The 19,023-nt window shown below is 37.0% G+C and overlaps 1 protein-coding gene across 2 annotated transcripts in view; it reads right to left on the reverse strand.

Annotated features, from left to right (window-relative positions):
* The window catches only part of LUZP2 (leucine zipper protein 2), a 175,044-nt gene that overhangs the window by 74,177 nt on the left and 81,844 nt on the right, over nt 1–19,023 (reverse strand). For both annotated transcript variants that reach the window (XM_030481771.1, XM_030481770.1), the window contains 4 exons: nt 16,433–16,550; nt 14,906–14,976; nt 12,996–13,077; nt 4,837–4,899 (listed from right to left, as the gene is read on the reverse strand). In XM_030481771.1, the coding sequence (XP_030337631.1) occupies nt 4,837–4,899; nt 12,996–13,077; nt 14,906–14,976; nt 16,433–16,550 (334 nt within the window). The remainder of the gene's footprint in view (nt 1–4,836; nt 4,900–12,995; nt 13,078–14,905; nt 14,977–16,432; nt 16,551–19,023) is intronic.

Consider the following 19,023-nt stretch of genomic DNA (forward strand, 5'->3'; position numbering starts at 1 on the left):
GTTCTGAATGCCAAATAGCAAATGGAAAGACCCATAATTTTTCTGATCTAAACAAAGGTTGACACCACATCCTACTATAGCTTCATTGTTAGAGCAGTTTTGGCATCATTTTCCACAATTATATATGACTAACAGAAGGGAGCTGGTCACTCCATAACAGACCATCCCCAAAAGTGAAATCTTTGGAAGTATTTTATACATATTCTGTTTCACTTTGCATCTTGGCCAAGTTTCTTAGCTCCACCATTGCTTCTGAATTTTCAGACCTCTTGATTCTTTGTCAATAATAGAAGCTTCTTAAAATAGGAGATTATCTGTTCACATGTCATCCTTTATTAGACTACATTAACACATAACACGTGATGGTACAGCTGGAAGTCTGACAGATTTTTTTCTGCTACTGCAGGAAGCACTTGGAGACCCCTAATAGATAGGATTTTTAGACACATAATCCCTATGCACTCTATCTGGCACGTTTTTCCTTCCACACCAGTGACTATTCTTGCTGTTAACTGTTTTTCCCAAAGCCTTGAATAGACTAAAAATTGCCTTTCTGTACAATGTCTCTCCTCATACGTTGCACCACAGCTGCTGCAGTCAGTTGGAAGGCTGCTGTTTTCTGTTCCTATCTCTGAATTGCAAAGTTGAATGGCAGTAGGGCACGCGCTAAAAGAACACAACTAAATAGGGAATTTTTTTTCCGGCCATGGAAGAGCTGAGATTGCAAAATTCGCCATTTCCCCGTACAAACTGAGGATGAATGTGCTATTTGAAAGGACAAAAGTAGCTATGAAAGGAAATCCATTTTCATTAATGGTCTCTATCTATCTGTATGCAGGTGGCACTTCTAAAAATACACATATAAAATGCTATTATTTAAATATATAGCATATCCAATCTTAAACCCAAGATTTTTTAAAGCATACTATATATTCAGTGATTGGAGGCAAGACCAAGATAACATTGTTTCCTTGAAATCATACCATCTAAATCCAGCCAAATTTTTGTCAAAATATGAAGTCCTATTGAAACTCTCAAAAACAATTACTGAAATTTGAGCAAAACTGGTATTAATGGACTTATTTTTAAGGAACCGTCAAACATAATATAGGAGTTTAATAGAAAGCTTTAAGGTAGCTATTGGTTCCTTTTCCACATGGTACCTGATGCACAGAAGTACTAAGCAATGCTCTCAAATCAAATTTCTCTCAAGACAAATTTAGTTGACTGAGCCAAGAACAGAATGCTGGAGCTTCTGATTTCCAGGGCACACTAGGACCATACTGCTGCTTTAATCACAAGTACTATTCTGTGTTTCCTCTTAAAATAAGTGCAGAATAAACAGTGCCCACAGCTTTCTCCTTCAGCTCTTGGAATATCTTGCAAGTTGATAACATTAAAAAATGGAAATATTTGAGCTAATTTGATTAATTGGAAGCAAAAAGCTGATCACTTGTGCAGACTTTTCCACTATTTATCTACATAAATGTGTTTGGATAAAGTAGGAATGAAAGAATGGCAAATGCATCACCTGAATGCAAGTGCTGTCAAGCACTTGCATCAAACTTTTTCCTGCTCTTTATATGCCTATATATCTAGCTACATATTGTTGCTTTTAAATACATAGGTGTGCAAAACCCGTGTCTCTTGGGGAGGAGGGTGGCATTTGGTGAGGGCAGGGGAGATTGGCCTTTATCACTTCCCACGCAATTTTGAAAACCTGGAGGACCAAATATTTATTGCATTTTTTCTACACCTCATTTCCTCTTTGCTGCATATGATATTAAGTCTCTTTCCCTTAGTTATGTCTTTGTTATTATACTCCTTCTGGAAGATTTAATCCTTTTATTCCCACGTCAAGTTTGATACATCTGTAGAAAGTACTGGAAGATTCTGTAGTTCCATTTAGTGCATCTAGACATTAATTCATTATTTCCCTAGAGAAGAATGTGGCCTTTTTCTTCTCTACAGTAGAACTCCCAACCACCACCTTTTTAAATTTATGACCTAAAAGAGATGAGTAACAGAAACAGACAGATCTTTTTTAATAATTCCAGGACGATTTGAATGACAATTAAGTCTTATGTAATTTGGATATATGGAGAATAAGATGAGCTAGGGTAGAACACACAGCACTGAAGGCCTCAGGAAACTGGAAATGTTTTTGCTTGTTGTGTTGTACTTCCCACTTATACCAACAACTCTAGTCTAATCAGTGCTCTAAGGTTAATCATAATTTTTCATTTTTTTTTCTTTTTTTTTTTTTTTTTTGCATTTTGAGAAGTCTCAATCACAGATGTCCCAAATAACATTTATGCAGGACTCTAGAAACCGTTCACTCGGAGACTCTCAAAACCCCTATCTGTCTTCTCTGCTGTTTTGTAGTCAAAGTACTTCCCTAAAAACTCAGGCAAATCACAACCAGGCAGGATAGTAGCGATGCATATCAAAAGTACTCCTTAAATATTTATGATCTTATAAATGTCAGTGTTGTGGTTTAAGCCCAACTGGTAACTCAGAACTCGAAGGGATGGGAGGGAGAATAGAAAGAATGTAAATCGTACGGGTTGAGATAAGAACAGTCCTGTAACTAAGGTACAATACAAAACTACTACTGCCACCACCAATAATAATAATGACAACGGAAATAAGAAGGGGAGAGAATACAATTGCTCACCGCTCACCAACCAATACCCAGCCCGACCTGAGCAGTGATCTGGGCCTTCCAGGTAACTCCCCCCACTTTATATACTGGGCATGACGTGCTGTGGCGTGGAATACTCCTTTGGCTAGCTTGGGTCAGGTGTCCTGTCTCTGCTTCCTCCCGGCTTCCCATGTCCCTCCTCCCTGGCAGAGCATGAGACTGAGAAAATCCTTGGTCGGAATAAACATTACTTAGCAACAACTAAAAACATTGGCATTATCAGCACTGTTCTCAAACTAAAGTTGAAAACACAGCACTGCACCAGCTACTAAGGAGAAAAATGACTGCTACAGCTGAACACAGGGCAGTCAGTCATTCACCTTACAGTTTTACTTTTATAAGCAAAACATTACACTGTTTATATTAAAAAGCTTATACTTTCCTTTTCATACTTCTATGTTTTTCCTCTGTGTGTTTATCTATTCTCTAAGGATTTGCAAAGTTATCAAAGAGAAATCATAATCTTTTCCATTTTTCATTTAGCAGAGAGACCCTAACCAGACTGAAGCTTCATTTAGCACCAGACATTTGTAATATGACTAAAAGAAGCTACACAGTAAACTACTGCAGCCAGCCCTGCAACCCCCAAGAAAAGACATTACTCTGTCTTTTTCTCAAGGGTTTCCTTGGGTTCACAACTGCTAACAAAGTGCAGTCACATGTCCTACTGTGGCAGGGCAGTAAAACACATATAAATCCAGCACGCAGACATTCTATTTCATGAAAGAGTACTATTTATAAGTAAAGCAAAGAGTAGCAAACTCTGAAAGGAACAGTCAGACAACCAAAAACATACAAACTGCCTAGAGGCTGTAAAAAAAGTGCTGTATCAGAAGCACTTAAAACCTTGAATGACTCAATAAAGCCAAAGTGGCTACACAAGGAACAACTCAGAATTTAGAAAAACTTGCTCAAGGGAGGAGAACAGGAAAATATAAAAATTTTAAGTTAAACAGAGTGAAGTGAGAGGGAATTTGACAGTGTAAGAAGTTATGGAAGTATCTGGTATCGAAAAAGGCCTTGGAGAAATTAATAGACAACAGGTTCATAGGGATACACTACAGGGAATAGACAGGGACACGCCTTTCCTAGCATCCCAAACCCAGTGATTGCAGATGTTGAGCATTTCTTATGTTCTTGTAATTCAAAAGACAGGAGGAGTCACGCCAGAGCACCATCTACCAGAACATGGTGACTCCTCAGGTTTGCCACAGGCATGAATTTGTTTGTGATGTACCTTTGTGTGCAGTAAGAGATAGGATTATTTTTTTTTTTTTTTTATGGCTGGTCAGTAGGATTCTACTGATACGATTTATTAGAATTAACAGGCTTAAGTGCAAAGCATCCAATGATCACAGGTGGGAAAAGCAAGCAACACAGTTGTGACTGTAGGCGAAGACAACTGCAAACTCAGTGTAAATAATGTGAGCAATTAAAATTAACCTTTGCAACTTAAAAAGAGATGTCCACTTCTATCAGATTAACCCTATGTGTATATATATATATATACACACTGTCATAGACCAAAGACATAAGAGATCACTATTTAAATAAGTGTTTTAGGGACATCGGGTTTTCATACACATCAAACTCAGAATAGTTTAAGTGAGTAAACTGTAAGAATTGAACAGAACAGATAGAGACAAGAAGCCTGATCGGTAAGAGAACAAGAAGTCACCAGAATATTTTCAAGCGCAAAGTTCTTTGCAAACCAAATCAATGGGAAGTGAAACTATATCCTGACTCAGGCAATTTGTTTGGGGAGAAAAAAATTAGGAAAAAAAATATTATGCTGCTCAGATGTTTTAAGTTTCTACTCCAAGATCAAATTTCAAAATAAGTTCAGCTTAATACTAACAAGAATTAAAGAAAATATGTTTCATGTTTTATTTGGGATTTTGGGATCAATCTGGAATTAATATTCATGACATACAAAGCTTAGGAAAACATCTTAGGAATGTGTGGCAGGGTAAATTTTATAAGGCATGTCCTTTTTTTTTTTTTTTTTTTATTTTTACGGTATTTCACGGGAGCTTTACCTTTCTATTAAACAACGTGTTTTAAACATGAAGCCAAACTATAATCTCTTTCAGTGTAAACTGTGACTGGAGATGACACTCTGTTCCTCTTACCTCGTTTTGAAGGTCACGGATCATTTTGCTTTTCCTTTCCATTTCAGTCTTCAAAAAGTTGATCTACAAGTTTAAAGAAATGCTGAGTGTGAGTTGTTGAAATGTACCTAAACATCAGTTTATCCATTCACACTTTTTTTACTCCATTCACAGCTTTGAAAAAAACACCAACAACAAAAAAACAGGAGGATGCTCTTGGATACCTTAATTAGCAAAATACTCATTGCTATGTACTCAATGTCACATTCCCTCCCCCACTGATACAAAGGATCTGCGTTCACAGGGAACTACAGTTGTTCTCACATTGCAGCAGACTTGTTCAGAAAAACAAAACCTCTGTAACAAAAGGGATTTAGATCAGAGAGACACTGACCTAGAGATTGATGCTTTGGATGTCATGCAGGTGAAAAATGACACTGAATTTGCATGGTAGGACAGCTGTTCTTAGAATTGTGTCAACACTCAGGTAGGCAAACGTAGTAATTTGAAAACCGTCACCAAACATGACATCACTCTCATCTGTACCAAAAGAGAACTCAGAGTATTATCATCACTTAAGAGAGGAAAGAGGTGGGGGTCCATGAGGCTAGTGCCACATGACATGCATAAATGGAATTTCTTTTGCAAACTCTTGCAAAATTCTAAGTAGTTCGATTGTGGAGATGCTAACTGGATATCCAGCGAACACTGAGGGTGATGTTTTAACAGAACATTAATATAGTCAGCACTTGCCTAGCAATCACATCCACAAGTACTGACATTTAGTCTGTGTATACTGTGTAGCAAATATGAAGCTTTTGCACAACAAAAAATAAAGGTCACAAACTATAAGATCAGGATTAACAGGAGAAACATAAAAAACTATTTATATGGTGGGTTTTGGTTTTTCAGCTGTTCAAAAGATTTTCCAGCTACCATTAAATACAGACAAAAATAATATACTGACGTCTGTTAAAGAGCGTTCTCATTCTTAGTCCTCACTCTTAGAATCATAGAATGGTTTGCATTGGAAAGGACCTTAGGATCATCTAGTTCCAACCCCCCCGCCATGGGCAGGGACACCTCGCACTAAACCATGACGCCCAAGGCTCTGTCCAACCTGGCTCCACCAGGGATAGAGCATTCACAGCTTCCTTGGGCAACCCATTCCAGTGCCTCACCACCCTCACAGTAAAGAACATCTTCCTAATATCTAATCTAAACTTCCCCTGTTTAAGTTTGAAGCCATTATTCCTTGTCCTACCACTACAGTCCCTAAGGAAGAGTCCCTCCCCAGCATTCTTATACGCCTCCTTCACATACTGGAAGGCTGCTATGAGGTCACCACGCAGCCTTCTCTTCTCCAGGCTGAATAGCCCCAACGCTCTCAGCCTATCTTCACACGGGAGGTGCTCCAGCCCTCTTATCATCCTCGTGGCCCTCCTCTGGACTCGCTCCAACAGCTCCATGTCCTTTTTATGTTGAGGACACCAGAATTTTACACAATACTCCAAGTGAGGTCTCACAAGAGCAGAGTAGAGGGGCAGGATCACCTCCTTTGACCTGCTGGTCATGCTTCTTTTGATGCAGCCCAGGAGACGGTTGGCTTTCTGGGCTGCAAGCGCACACTGGCGGCTCATGTTAAGCTTCTCGTCAACCAACACCCCCAAGTCCTTCTCCGCAGGGCTGCTCTGAATCAATTCTCCTTCCAACCTGTAGCTGTGCCTGGGATTGCCCCGACCCAGGTTGTAGCACCTTGCAGTTGGCTTGGTTAAACTTCATAAGGTTGGTATCAGCCCACCTCTCAAGCGTGTCAAGGTCCCTCTCGATGGCATCCCTTCCCTCCAGTGTGTCAACTGAACCACACAACTTGGTGTCATCGGCAAACTTGCTGAGGGCGCACTCAATCCCACTGTCCATGTCGCCGACAAAGATGTTGAACAGGACAGGTCCCAACACCGATCTCTGAGGGACACCACTCGTTACAGGTTTCGAACTGGACATCGAGCCATTTACCACAACTCTTTGCATGCGACCATCCAGCCAGTTCTTTCTCCACTGAGTGGTCCATCTATCAAATTGATGTCTCTCCAATTCAGAGACAAGGATGTCATGCGGGACAGCGTCGAACGCTTTGCACAAGTCCAGGTAGATGACGTCAACTGCTCTGCCGCTGTCCATCAGTTCCGTAGCCCCGTCATAGAAGGCCACCAAATTGATCAGGCAGGATTTCCCCTTAGTGAAACTGTGTTGGCTGTCACCAACCACCTCGCTGTTTTTCATGTGCGTTAGCATGTTTTCCGGGAGAATGTGCTCCAAGATTTTGCCAGGCACAGAGGTGAGACTGACTGGTCTGTAGTTCCCCGGGTCTTCCACCTTCCCCATCTTGAAAATGGGGGTTATATTACCCTTCTTCTAGTCATTAGGAACTTCACCTGACTGCCATGACTCTTAAAAGACTATTGTTATTCCTTGAAAGCACTTCACTTCTAAAGCTTAATATGTATGAAATAACTAGAGATATTATACCAAAATTATTATTTGTGTGCATAGGTTGCAAGTATCAGCTTGGATTTTGTAGGGGAGAGATATTTAAGACATTACAAGGCTGTTAATTTAACCAGCAATCTACATTAGTTAAACCAGCAATATTTGTTAATTACTATTAACATACACATACATCTGGTATCACTGATATGGACATCTTAAATTGTGCAGAATTACTGTTTCAGGAAAAAAAAAGGACACTCCTTTTAAAAAAATAACAGCATTAATTATGAAGTAATTAATTTTTACTTTCATATTAAAACAGCCTTTTAAAAGCTTTTCTAATAAATCTCTGACAACTGAAGGACCACTTTGTCATAAAGAATAGTTACAGAGAGCCACATAGGAGAGATTTATGTGGCTTGGCTACTGGAGCTAATACAGAGATAACCCTATTAAGTGCATCTATGTCTATAATTTCATACTTTAGGGAACATCAGTCTGTATCAGACTATTTGCATGATGCTTTTATGTAGTCCTAAGGACTAGGCATAATACAATTTTCCAGAAGAAATGTAAAGCTTCTACTTTCAGTCACCAAATCCAGACAGCACAATAAACAAGAATGGACATTTATATCCAGCTCTAAATTAAAAGGCACAGAAACTGAAAAATTGAAACTAAGAAACTTTCTACACCTCTTCCGCCTTCGCACCAATCTTCGTTCTTATTTGACATTCATCTCTTCCCACATGTTGGCTGCCTTTAATTTCTATCTAGCTGTAATTATGAAAATAAATAATGAAAATCTATTGTTCTAAGACTGAACTTCGCAATATTAAGCAAGGATGCTGCTTCTGTCTCCTGGAGATAAACATCCAAGGTACTCAGAGCTTCGTGTGTTTCAGAGCTCATTATGTTTATTAAAGGCAACAGCTTCCATCCAGTGGCCTTTACTCACAGCAGTCTGTGACCTTGAAATGTTCAAATTAAATTTCCCCCCATCGAAATACAGAATACTTTAGCAGATGGCAGGGATGTAATTCTAAGAGTCAGACAATAGTTATTTGCTACAGATGAAGGTTGGAGGAATATCAATATAGCATCATTACCACACAGTCCAAGCTCAGCTGTATGCATACTTGCTTACCTCCAGACTTCTATCTTGCCCAGGACTAAGACATGAGCAATTAATACAGGATTGTAATAATTTATTAACATCTAACTATTTTGGCCATATCTGGAAATCCTACCATACTCCATATTAATTTTTATGGTCTCATTTTCAAGTTATAACAATTGACTCCAAAAACCAGAGTGAACTTGTTAGGCTATTACCTAAATCATAGGAAATATTATTTCCCTGGGCAAAAAAGTGTTCGACAAAGTGTTAAATACTTTCAAAAGCAAAGCTAAATGTATTGTTACCTACCAGGATTCCTTGAATGTAATTAATTAAATGTAAATTATATTGTGATTAAACACATTTTTGTCAGACAAGTGAATGAACATCTGATTTTTTCATAAAAATACTGCTCACATGAGCTTGTGGTGGCTCTTAATATTCTTGTTTGGTGGTGGATATGTCCGAATTAAATTCCCCATATTCTGTTAGTCTTCTATTCCTAAGAAAAAACCTACTAATTTCAAAATAACCATATTGCTTATTGTTTATTTTTACAAGTCTTACATAACATGTTACTCAATTCTAATTTTTGATAATGAACACAGAGCAACTGGGAAAAGGGAATTTACATAGACATTTTCTCCTTTATTTTGACAGACAGTACTATAAATTGTATTTTCATTCCACCACCATATCTTTTTAAAACCATAAACATAATGTAAAATACCAACAGTAACAGAATGTAAATGCAGACTAAACTTACTCTACATAGCCAAACTATTTTTGAGTATTTCCCTGTTTCATTCTTTATTTTCTCTCTCATCCAGTGCTATCCAGCTCTTTTTATGAACCTTAATTGCAGATAGTGGGAAACAACTTTACAAACCTCGAGGTCTCACTAAAAAAAAAATAACTATTAGATACAAGCAGTTAGCATGAAATACAGTCAAGTGAAGAGCCCTTCACTAAAAAGCTCTAACAGCCTGTTAACCTAATGCAGAGGTACAGAATCACTCATTATTCTATTTATTCAAATCCACTGGGAAAAAAAACCCACTTCCAAGTTACATGTGTCATTTGCCCTCTGTCTTTTTGAAAAGAAAAGTGAAAATTAGTCCATGGTCCCTAATCCTGTTTCTGGAAGCAGTGGTTCCACTTCACATTTAGAGATACAGCCTGACATTATTAACACTTTTTTTCACCACATAACAATATATTATAAATTGCTTAGGCATTTGATATTAAATGCATGACAAAAAGCTCTATCAACCTTCATCAATTGTTAAAGAGGACAGCAGGCTATTTGGAATGATGTCTTACATGTTTTATATACATATTGTATAACTAAACCCAGTTTGATTCTTCTGACTAACAAGCTTTACCTATTTAAGAAATGTTTTTTGATGATATACAAATAATCCATAGTTTTAGTCTGAGATGGTCTGTAAAGAAGCTCCCCCACAACCCAAGGCTTTCTGGAAGATGCTGAACTTTGCGACATAGGATTACTCTAAAATTACACCCTTATCATAACTAGCATTCCTCTGCACATTGTATTATCCCAAATAGAGCAGCTGTGATCTGCCACATATTTTCTAGAAAAGCCTTGTCCGAAGACAGACTGCTGCTCTTGTTCTTCATATGTTAGTACTACTGATGCAGAAGACAAAAGAACCCACAAAAGGGAGTGCTCACTCCTGCTAAGAGTCCCCAGGTCAGTCCTTGGAGTGATTAGTACTGTAAAGGACAGGAATGTCTTTACACCTCGTTTTCTCAAGCTGGAGTTCCTGCTTCTACTGTCAGAAGGTTGCTACTACCCTGGCAACAGCTCTACTGGCTGCTCTCTGAGACTGTACCCACCAACAAATGGTCCAGCAGAGACTCTGAACAGCAGCTGCTCAGATGCCTACCCTTCTTGGCTTCTCTAATCTAAAAGGGGGGAGAGCGGAAATGGATAAGGATGCATGATAACATTAATAACATCATTTCTGATGAATTATTTATACAACTAACAGTGAAGAGTCTTGCCAAACATTGCACAAGAGGTGGATGCAAAGTGTAATGTATTGGTGTTGTATCTTCTTTCTTTTTTTAGTTTGGTCAGAGTCCTTGAATACTTTTCAGGTTATTTTTCCATGTAATTTTACTTAGTTCTTGTAAATTCTTGCTTACACTTTGGGATGTACTTAGTAAAGAGCACCTTCAGGCAAGTATTCCCTGTTGAATATATACAGCCAATTAGCATACAGTGAGCATTGTACTCTGCCTCCTTGACAAGTGCAGCAAAGTAGGTATTTCCAACCCCCCTCCAGTGTTTTATTCTTTTGGCTTTGAGAAACGTAATTCTATTCTTATTTACTCTGATTGAAATCAAGATTTACTTCACCAAATCCTGTAGAGTAAAATGTATTTAAATTGGATTGGAAACAAGACTCACAACTCATTAAATTAGAATTAAATTCAAGCTCCCATTCTGTAGCTGGGCCTGCCTCAAAGTTCCTAAGACCTTCTTTCATAGCATTCATATTGCTTTCAGAAAAACATGAAACACATAAAGAAACCAGGTGTAAAGTAGTCCTGTGTGACAGGAATAATATTTATTTCCAGTTCTATTGCAGCTTTCATCTGAGGATTCTGAAGCACTTTTTGAATATTCAGTCTTACTGCACTGGCGAGCTTCATTATGTACACTGTACCTTGAGGCATAAAGAAATAAATGTCACAAACCAAGGACACAGTGCTGCTTTCCTTAAAATCAGTGGCAAATTTCATATTCTACTATTGGCAAGTTTTAGAATACAAGAACTCAGGTTTATAACGATTCCAAGCCAATTTCTGTTATAAACTCAGATGCGTTTTTCCTTGTTTCTGCATTAGGTAATATTTTTGCTAACAGTTAACAGTAGATTTTTTTTTATTTGTGTTTTCCCCAGCACTAGGGTGTGAACTGAATTTACACAAAGTACTGCTGCTCAAGTTTAAAAAAAAACGAATACCACAAAGAACAGAACCAATAACCCTTTCACTACATCTGAGATTTATTTAACCCACAGTTGAATTAGTCTTGATTATCAAAATGTAATGCAGAGATTAAATAATGAAATATGTCTTCCACATTTAATTTGTAGGACTAGAATTCATTGTGCTGATGAAGCTAGTTAGAATGTAACCACGCACCTGAAAAAAAGACAACTTTCAACCAGCATGTTCTGAGTACTTGCCGGAGATAACTGGGTTCTCATTTTTTCTTATTTCAGCACTATATCTCTTGCCTCAGTATAAAACCGTTGTCAAACAGAAAGGCCTCAAAAATATGTTATCTTTTTCAAGTTCAATACATCATTCAGTTTACTACTTTTCTCCCCTCCAGAGGGTTTTTGTTCTCTAGACAAAATTGCAAGCACCAAAACTCTACAAAGTATATGTTGTGAGGGGAACAAGAATAGGTAAAGCAGTATCTTTACCCTTCAGACTTTTGAGCAACAAAGAGGAAAAAAGTGTTTGCAAAAATCACATTAATTGAAAGAAACCTGCAAAGGAATACGTCAGTTCAAAATCTACATTGTTTCTAATTAGAAAGTAGCGTGTAAAACATGCACACTCCTATCTTGTTCACCAAGGGCATAAAACAACATACAAATCGCATTCATACAAAACAATGCATTTGTAAATATTTCCTAAATTTAGTAATTATATTCAAATGCTTCGCTTGGAGAAACTGTTGTTTTATGAACCTGGATGACAGTAAAATCTTACTAAATAAACCAGTAATTATCTAATATGAAACTTAAACCAGGTCTAGAAATCCTTCTAGCAGATTGTTTTCAAATCCAGAGTAAGAATCACATAAAACTTGAGGTTTGAAAGGACCTCTGTAGATTATCTAGTCGACTTCTGCTCAGCGGCGTTCGTGTTATAGAAACACTACTAACCAAGACAGGAAAAGTTTCCTTTTTGCATTTTAGAATTAAACAGAAAGCATGATTCTACTTTTTTTTTTCCTGCAATAGCAAACCATGGCCATTTATGCCCCACAACATTACGGTGCCATTCAAAAATCCAACCAATTGTACAATTTATCCAGAAACAAAATTTTCTTAAAGCATGAAACCTGAATGGGACTTAATAGCTTCCTATAGTGATAATTAGATCTACTATGGTCAAAATCAGACACTCTATTTTGTTGCTGAAAATCAGTAGTGATTCTAAAAAGTCAATGAGTGTATGGCAGTGTACATTGGTACAAATGAGAGATGAGGGTCTATAAAGATAAACTCATCAGGGAACGTACTTAGGCTCAAGTCTCCAAGCGCAAATCTCCAGAAGTATATATATATACCTAAATTCCACCGAAATTAATCGATGGGGATCTTGTCACTTGTAAACATACAAACTTTTTTGAGCTTCTTTTTTTCTGAAGCTTAGAGTACTAACACATACTTGAAATCCAAGTTTTACATGCAAACTTACTTGAGCTAATTGCAAATTCAAGGCAAAATGATTAAAAAAATAAAAAACCCAGAAGAAACAAACAAAAGTAATGAAGGAGGGACAGGGAATCACTCACGGTAGCCTGCTGCTTTTCTGCTTTCTCAGCTGCCTCATTAAGCTGCTTTTGAAAGGCCTCCTGGAGAGATTTCATTTCTTCCCTAGTTTATTGAAAACACAGAACACAAACTTCATCTCAAGTGTCCATTAAGAAATAATTCTTTAGTTTCAAAAAAAGACACCCTTCATTATTCAAAGTAACAGACAGATGTACTGTGTCTATTAGTCTTGCTAGTAACATCACAATGACACCCTGATCCACAGTGCCAACAGAAGACAAAAATTATCTATGATGGAAATTGGCCACCTTTTACATCTACTGAATTGCCTGCTGTGCAAAACATCTGCCAGTGTATCATTTCTAGCAAAAAGGATTGGCATCAAATAAGTGAGGGAAGCAGGCTACTGAAAACACATCAAAATGGAACCATACCGTTAAGAACTAGTTTATACTTGCTTTAAAATAATTAAATAAATTATGCTTAGCAACACTGGTACAGACCAGATTTAATTGAAATAGTGATGGAGCAGCATGAAACCAGCACATCACCAGTACATTAGAGCTCTCTTATCATACAGATGTGATCATTCCAAAGTGCTGATAGTACACAGAAAGAATAAAACTTGAGGCACCACAGTAAGTGACCCAAATTTTACTTGCAACTTAGTAAGTACTGAAGAATTCACACAAAAGGGGTTGAAAAGAAAAAATATAATTTGAAGTCAGCAGAACTGTGTCTACAAGCTGAGATTCCAGCACTCTAAACTTTACTGTATCATCCATCACTGTAGAGAATAATTAAAGTAGTGCTCACAGACCAAACACAGCTCACATTTGTCCAAAGAAAGATCATAAATTTAATATTGCAATATATCTCGAATTTTGGTTCAAGTACAATAGGTTTAAGCATAACATTATGTTCACTGTTCTTTACTTACTCCAGATGAAGTACAGCCAGAGGCTACTGGCAAATAAACTGTGATCCTTCCTTGACAAAATTCTATGAGGGAGATTCCCTGGAACATTTTTAGTACCAAGTTCTTACACTGAACTTCCACACCTCTCTGGAAGTGAAATCCAGTAAGCCTGTGAAGAGCTGTCAAGTACCTGCAGTAGCTCCAAGGCATTTCCTTGGAGTATATTGTAAAAGCCTTTTATTTTGTGAAGGAGGATGAGGGCTGCTCAGCAGCATTTTTCACCCATCCAGATTCTATCTCTGGGAACTGCTATGGTGCAGTATACTCAATAGCTGAAACCCTTAGAAGCAAAAGTCAACATGTACTTTTAAGTGGTCCTGGAGAGATTTTAAGGGCTGGTTTAAGGAAGAGATTGGGAAGAATACTTGTAGTTTGTAAAACTGGCAGACTCAATTTTCCTATCTGCAACTAAGATCTATTTCCTAAACAGTCCCTTAATACTTCTAATAGATTAATCTATTTCATCAGATCTGCACATCAATCAAACTACTACAAAAATACATTAACGTATGAAGGATGGAGTCTGTGACAAGGGCGGCTATGATGCTGAGATGTATACCTTCAGTTGCACCCAAGCCATATAACATGAGTTTAAATTGGGCATTAGCTGAAGTTTTGCTTTCATCATTTAATAGATTTGTCTGGAATACCTGAAAGATCCTTATGTGATTTCATGACTAACTCTTCACAAGAAATTCAAAATCCCTTTCTTCAGCAGATATCTCACTATAGCATTTTAATATCTTTTCCTAACATTAACCAAAAATCAGCAACTACATCATTTGTTTAAATAACTTCCCAAAATAGCATTCACTGACTTCCTTTTACTGTTATAATCAGCAGACTATGGAATACAGTTTAAAAATTAAAGTAAAAAGAAAGATGGCATTTCCTAGTCTGCCTGTTTTCAGTCTGGAAATGGAAAGAGAAGGATGGAGATAGGGGTCTTACCTTTGCTTTTGGCCCAGTTCCAGAAGTTTCTGCACATCATTTTTGGCTGATGCTTCATCATTTTTCAATGACTGATAGCAAGGAAACAACTCTATTACCAAAGAGATCTTTAATATTACTCATCTGTGAAATGATACATTTGGTCTTCTTTCATAAAATGTTCCCAGTGAATTACAGTTATTGCCACTTGTGAGAAACACAGAAACAGCCTGACTTTCCCTTTACCCTAACTCAAACACAGCTAACTGTACACAGCTGTTTTTCAAATATTAAATGAGAGCCAATCAAGTAAAAGAAGTAGATTTAGAAACAAACGACAAATCATTAAAATTTTATGACAAAGGCAAGTGTGTATATACAGAAGATAATACTACAGCTCTTTGCCTATATCTGGATCTCTCCAGTGATGAGTCTAAAATATCTTATAGTAGCATTTTGCTGACTGCTACCTTCAGCTGTACCGCGTACAAAATCCAACTCTAAAATAACTTAGTTACAAGGAGAAGCACATTTATCTAAAATGAAGAAAACACCTACAATAATAGAGTGGTAAAGCACTCCGAAAAAAAAAAAAAAAAAAAAAGGGAGAAATAAAAGATTTAAGAATTCACATTGATTAGAACCACAATCTGAAATATAAGTCAATATAACATAATTTAGCACAGTAATAATACACAGTACCAGTATTCTTCTGTGAACAGACACAGGGAATCTACTCCTCAGTATTTTTCCCATCTAGCTTACATCAACATGAAGATAAAAGTGCAATTTCAGAAAACCACTGTCCTTTAATATAATATGGAAATACAGAGACCAATCTCAAGTGATAATGTGTCTGAATGTTTTCACCAGATCAACAGACAATACCTGGAAAAGACAGGCATGCTCATAAGTGAACATCTGGTGATTTCAGGACCTCAAATCCAGAGCCAGATTTTTAATCTACTTTTCACTCTTAAGGAGCTGATTTGAGTCCAGAGATATTATGAGACTATTGCCCTTTCAGCCTAACCATGATACCCAAAATTTAAATGCAGAGGTGTCTCAGCTCTAGCTGCAGGCTCGTCTAGCACAATTTGTCAGCTAAACTTGTAAAGTAATGGCCTGCAGTAAATCCAGTCAATCTGTGCAGATGGCATGTCAGGGAGGTAAAGTGAGCACCTAAACTAGGCTGAATGTATGTAACTCATCAGCAAAGATGCAACCTGCAACAGCAAAAGATCCTTTGTAGTAGCTGCCAGGACAAACAGGTGGTAACTCCACTAAGAAGGCTAATTTTTTTCCTTCCCTTCCTCTTTTGTTCTGCTATGCTCTATTTTCATATTTTTAAGTGGACAAACAGCTCAATTCATTAGGATTATGTTTTCCATAAAAACATCCAGTTTATGTTAAGTACAATAGCAGCAAAAAACCAATTATTCACATATTAAAACCAAAAAAAAACCCACCAAATTTGTTTTAATAAATAGATACCAATACGAAAAAGTTAAGGAAAGTAATCCTAGAGAAACCGAGACAGAACCTGACCTGGAGGTTTGCTTTAATTCCCTCAAGTTCTTTAGATGTCTTCGACAGCTGACGAAGGATATTGCTCCTTTCCTTAAAGACTTCTTTCAGCTGTCTTTCCAGTTCTTCATAGCCCTGTCTAACACAGAAAACAAAAGCATGAGATCTTCTCAAAACATTCCTCAATGCATTTGAAAACAGACTCGGTTCATCCAAACTGAATTAATTCCAAGTCGCATTATAGATTCCAAATTGGAACATGTCCCCCTGTTCACCTATATAACAACTTGATTTCTCCTAGAGTAGATCAATAGATGTTTTACATGTATTTATGTGCTGCATCTGAGTTTGCAAATTATCAGCCTAAAACACTGCCAGTGGTGTATCGTCCATGATGAACAGGAGACAGAAAGGATGCATTTAACAAAAGTGATGATACATAGCATAAAATTTTTCTTGTTTGAAAAGGTATCCCATGTAGGAAACCAAGCAACACCTGGGAAGCATGAAGGTTTGTGACACCCAGTAATTTAAGGGAATGATGTCTCATATTTATTTTAACTTTGTAACATTTATTACTTCAACGATTTCTCCTCACTTAAACCTCCTTACAGTATGAACTAGAACCAACAAACATGCCAAGACTCAAACCTAATTATTAATTAATGGGTAAGTCAAAACACTCTATTCTTTTCAAAATGGTAGTTTTTACTTGGAATGCAACTATACATTTTAAATTTTTTTATAACATCCACAATGAATTGAAAAATCTGTTCTTTCTACAACTCAATTTTTATTTTTTTCCTCCTTGCTGTACCTCTGGCTTAAGAAGGGGGAAACAAGAAACTCAACTCTGCAACGCATCAATATTATTTTGTTATCGGAATCAAGACCTTGAAGTTAAACAGGAATCTTAAAACTCCTTTAATGAATTTGGAATACACACTTTAGCAAGGAAACTCAGTAAAGCAAATGAAATGTTATCTAGTATGAGTCCTTTTTTAACAATAGAGAGGTCACAGAATATATTTACAAAAAAAGAAAAATATTCTTTATTAAATCATACTTTGGATACCTAGAAGAGATGAAAGTGAATAAAACATCTCTTTCATCAACATAAGACTTTAAGCAAAGAATCTTCATGTTATATTGGAGTTTCAGCGATAATTGTATTTGGCTTTGACAGAATGTTGCAAATTAAAATGTGTAGACTTCTTTGAGCTTGCATTGCTAATGAAACACAAAACATCTCAAATTTCTCCTTATTGCTGCAAAATTCAGCACAACTGCTAGGTCAAGTAGAAATTTTACAGTAGAAATTCTCTTTTAAAGGAAAGTTGAAATGGAACACAGGAGAGACATCCCTCCCCTTCCCAAAATTAAGTTTTCCCAGGATGCTAAAATAAAAACTACAGCCTTTCTAATATGTTCCATAGCTGGTAGATAAAAAGCTCAGCTGTCAGTAAAATATTTTAGTCTCTTGGTAAGTATTGCTTTTTCTTTCAATATGTGGATGAACTTTATTTCAAGAAACCATGGCTTCAGACCATTTTAATTATGTTCGTCCACCAGAGGAAAGCAAAAACTGCAGATCTAGTGGAGGAACAAGAAGTATCTCTGAGAATGACTGTAAGAAGACATGGCATGAAATCAGTGGAAAGAGATAATGCCAGAACTCAGCTATGCTTACCTGTGGTTATCCTTGATCTGGATAACTCATGTTATCAAAAATAAGTTGTCTCAAATACAGGTCAGGGAGCCAAAACTCATGATGGGTTTACAGGAAAATCTATATGCCGAGATTACGAACCTTCCAGAATTTAGCCAAACATCAAGGGTTTGGCTCAAATTTTTGTATCAAATTGAATGAAAGAATCTATATGAATTAAATCCAGCTAGTGGTATAATATCTGATAAATATTAGCATTCTGGTTGATACAGGCAATGTAAATAAAACATCCTGCATTCAGTTTTATGTAGAAACACCTGTAGTTTTGGGGGGTTTGTTACCATTCCAGATGGTAACCGTGTGTGGTTTTAAACCAGGTATACATCACTGTAACAGAGCTGGCTCACCTCAGCAGTAACAACATTTTGCTTAATCAGCCTGACAAGCTTCAGAGAACACTCCCATTTCAATTTGCTGATGAACAGAGGTCAAGGAGGAATTTCCTCCTGCTAAAGTAATCAGGGATATTCAATAAGGTCATCATTTCCATTCGTCTTTACGCATTGCAAAAAGTTATACTTAATAGTCTCCTTTGCCACTGAAACATGCTTTTTTTTTTCAAGTTAAAACCTGTATTTAAAAAAAAAAAAATACTTGCAAGTAGTAACACTTTGTTTTAATGATCACTTTAAAGTAACACCCCCTTCCAATTCCAGTTGAGCTTGAGCAGTTAAAGGCCATCTTTCCCAAGCAGTTGACTGTGCTGCCCGTGAGTATCCAGTTGGCACAGGTTTCATCCTACTGTCTTGTAAATACTGATACATATCAATTTGCATCAACTAGGATATTTCCCAAAGTTCTACATTAAATTTAGTATAAACTATGCATGCACTTATATCTTCCTCTCTATTATCTTTTATGACATACTGGGCAGGGAGAAGGA

This window comes from Strigops habroptila, chromosome 4 (genome assembly GCF_004027225.2).
Source record: "Strigops habroptila isolate Jane chromosome 4, bStrHab1.2.pri, whole genome shotgun sequence".
In the NCBI taxonomy this organism is placed as follows: Eukaryota; Metazoa; Chordata; class Aves; order Psittaciformes; family Psittacidae; genus Strigops; species Strigops habroptila.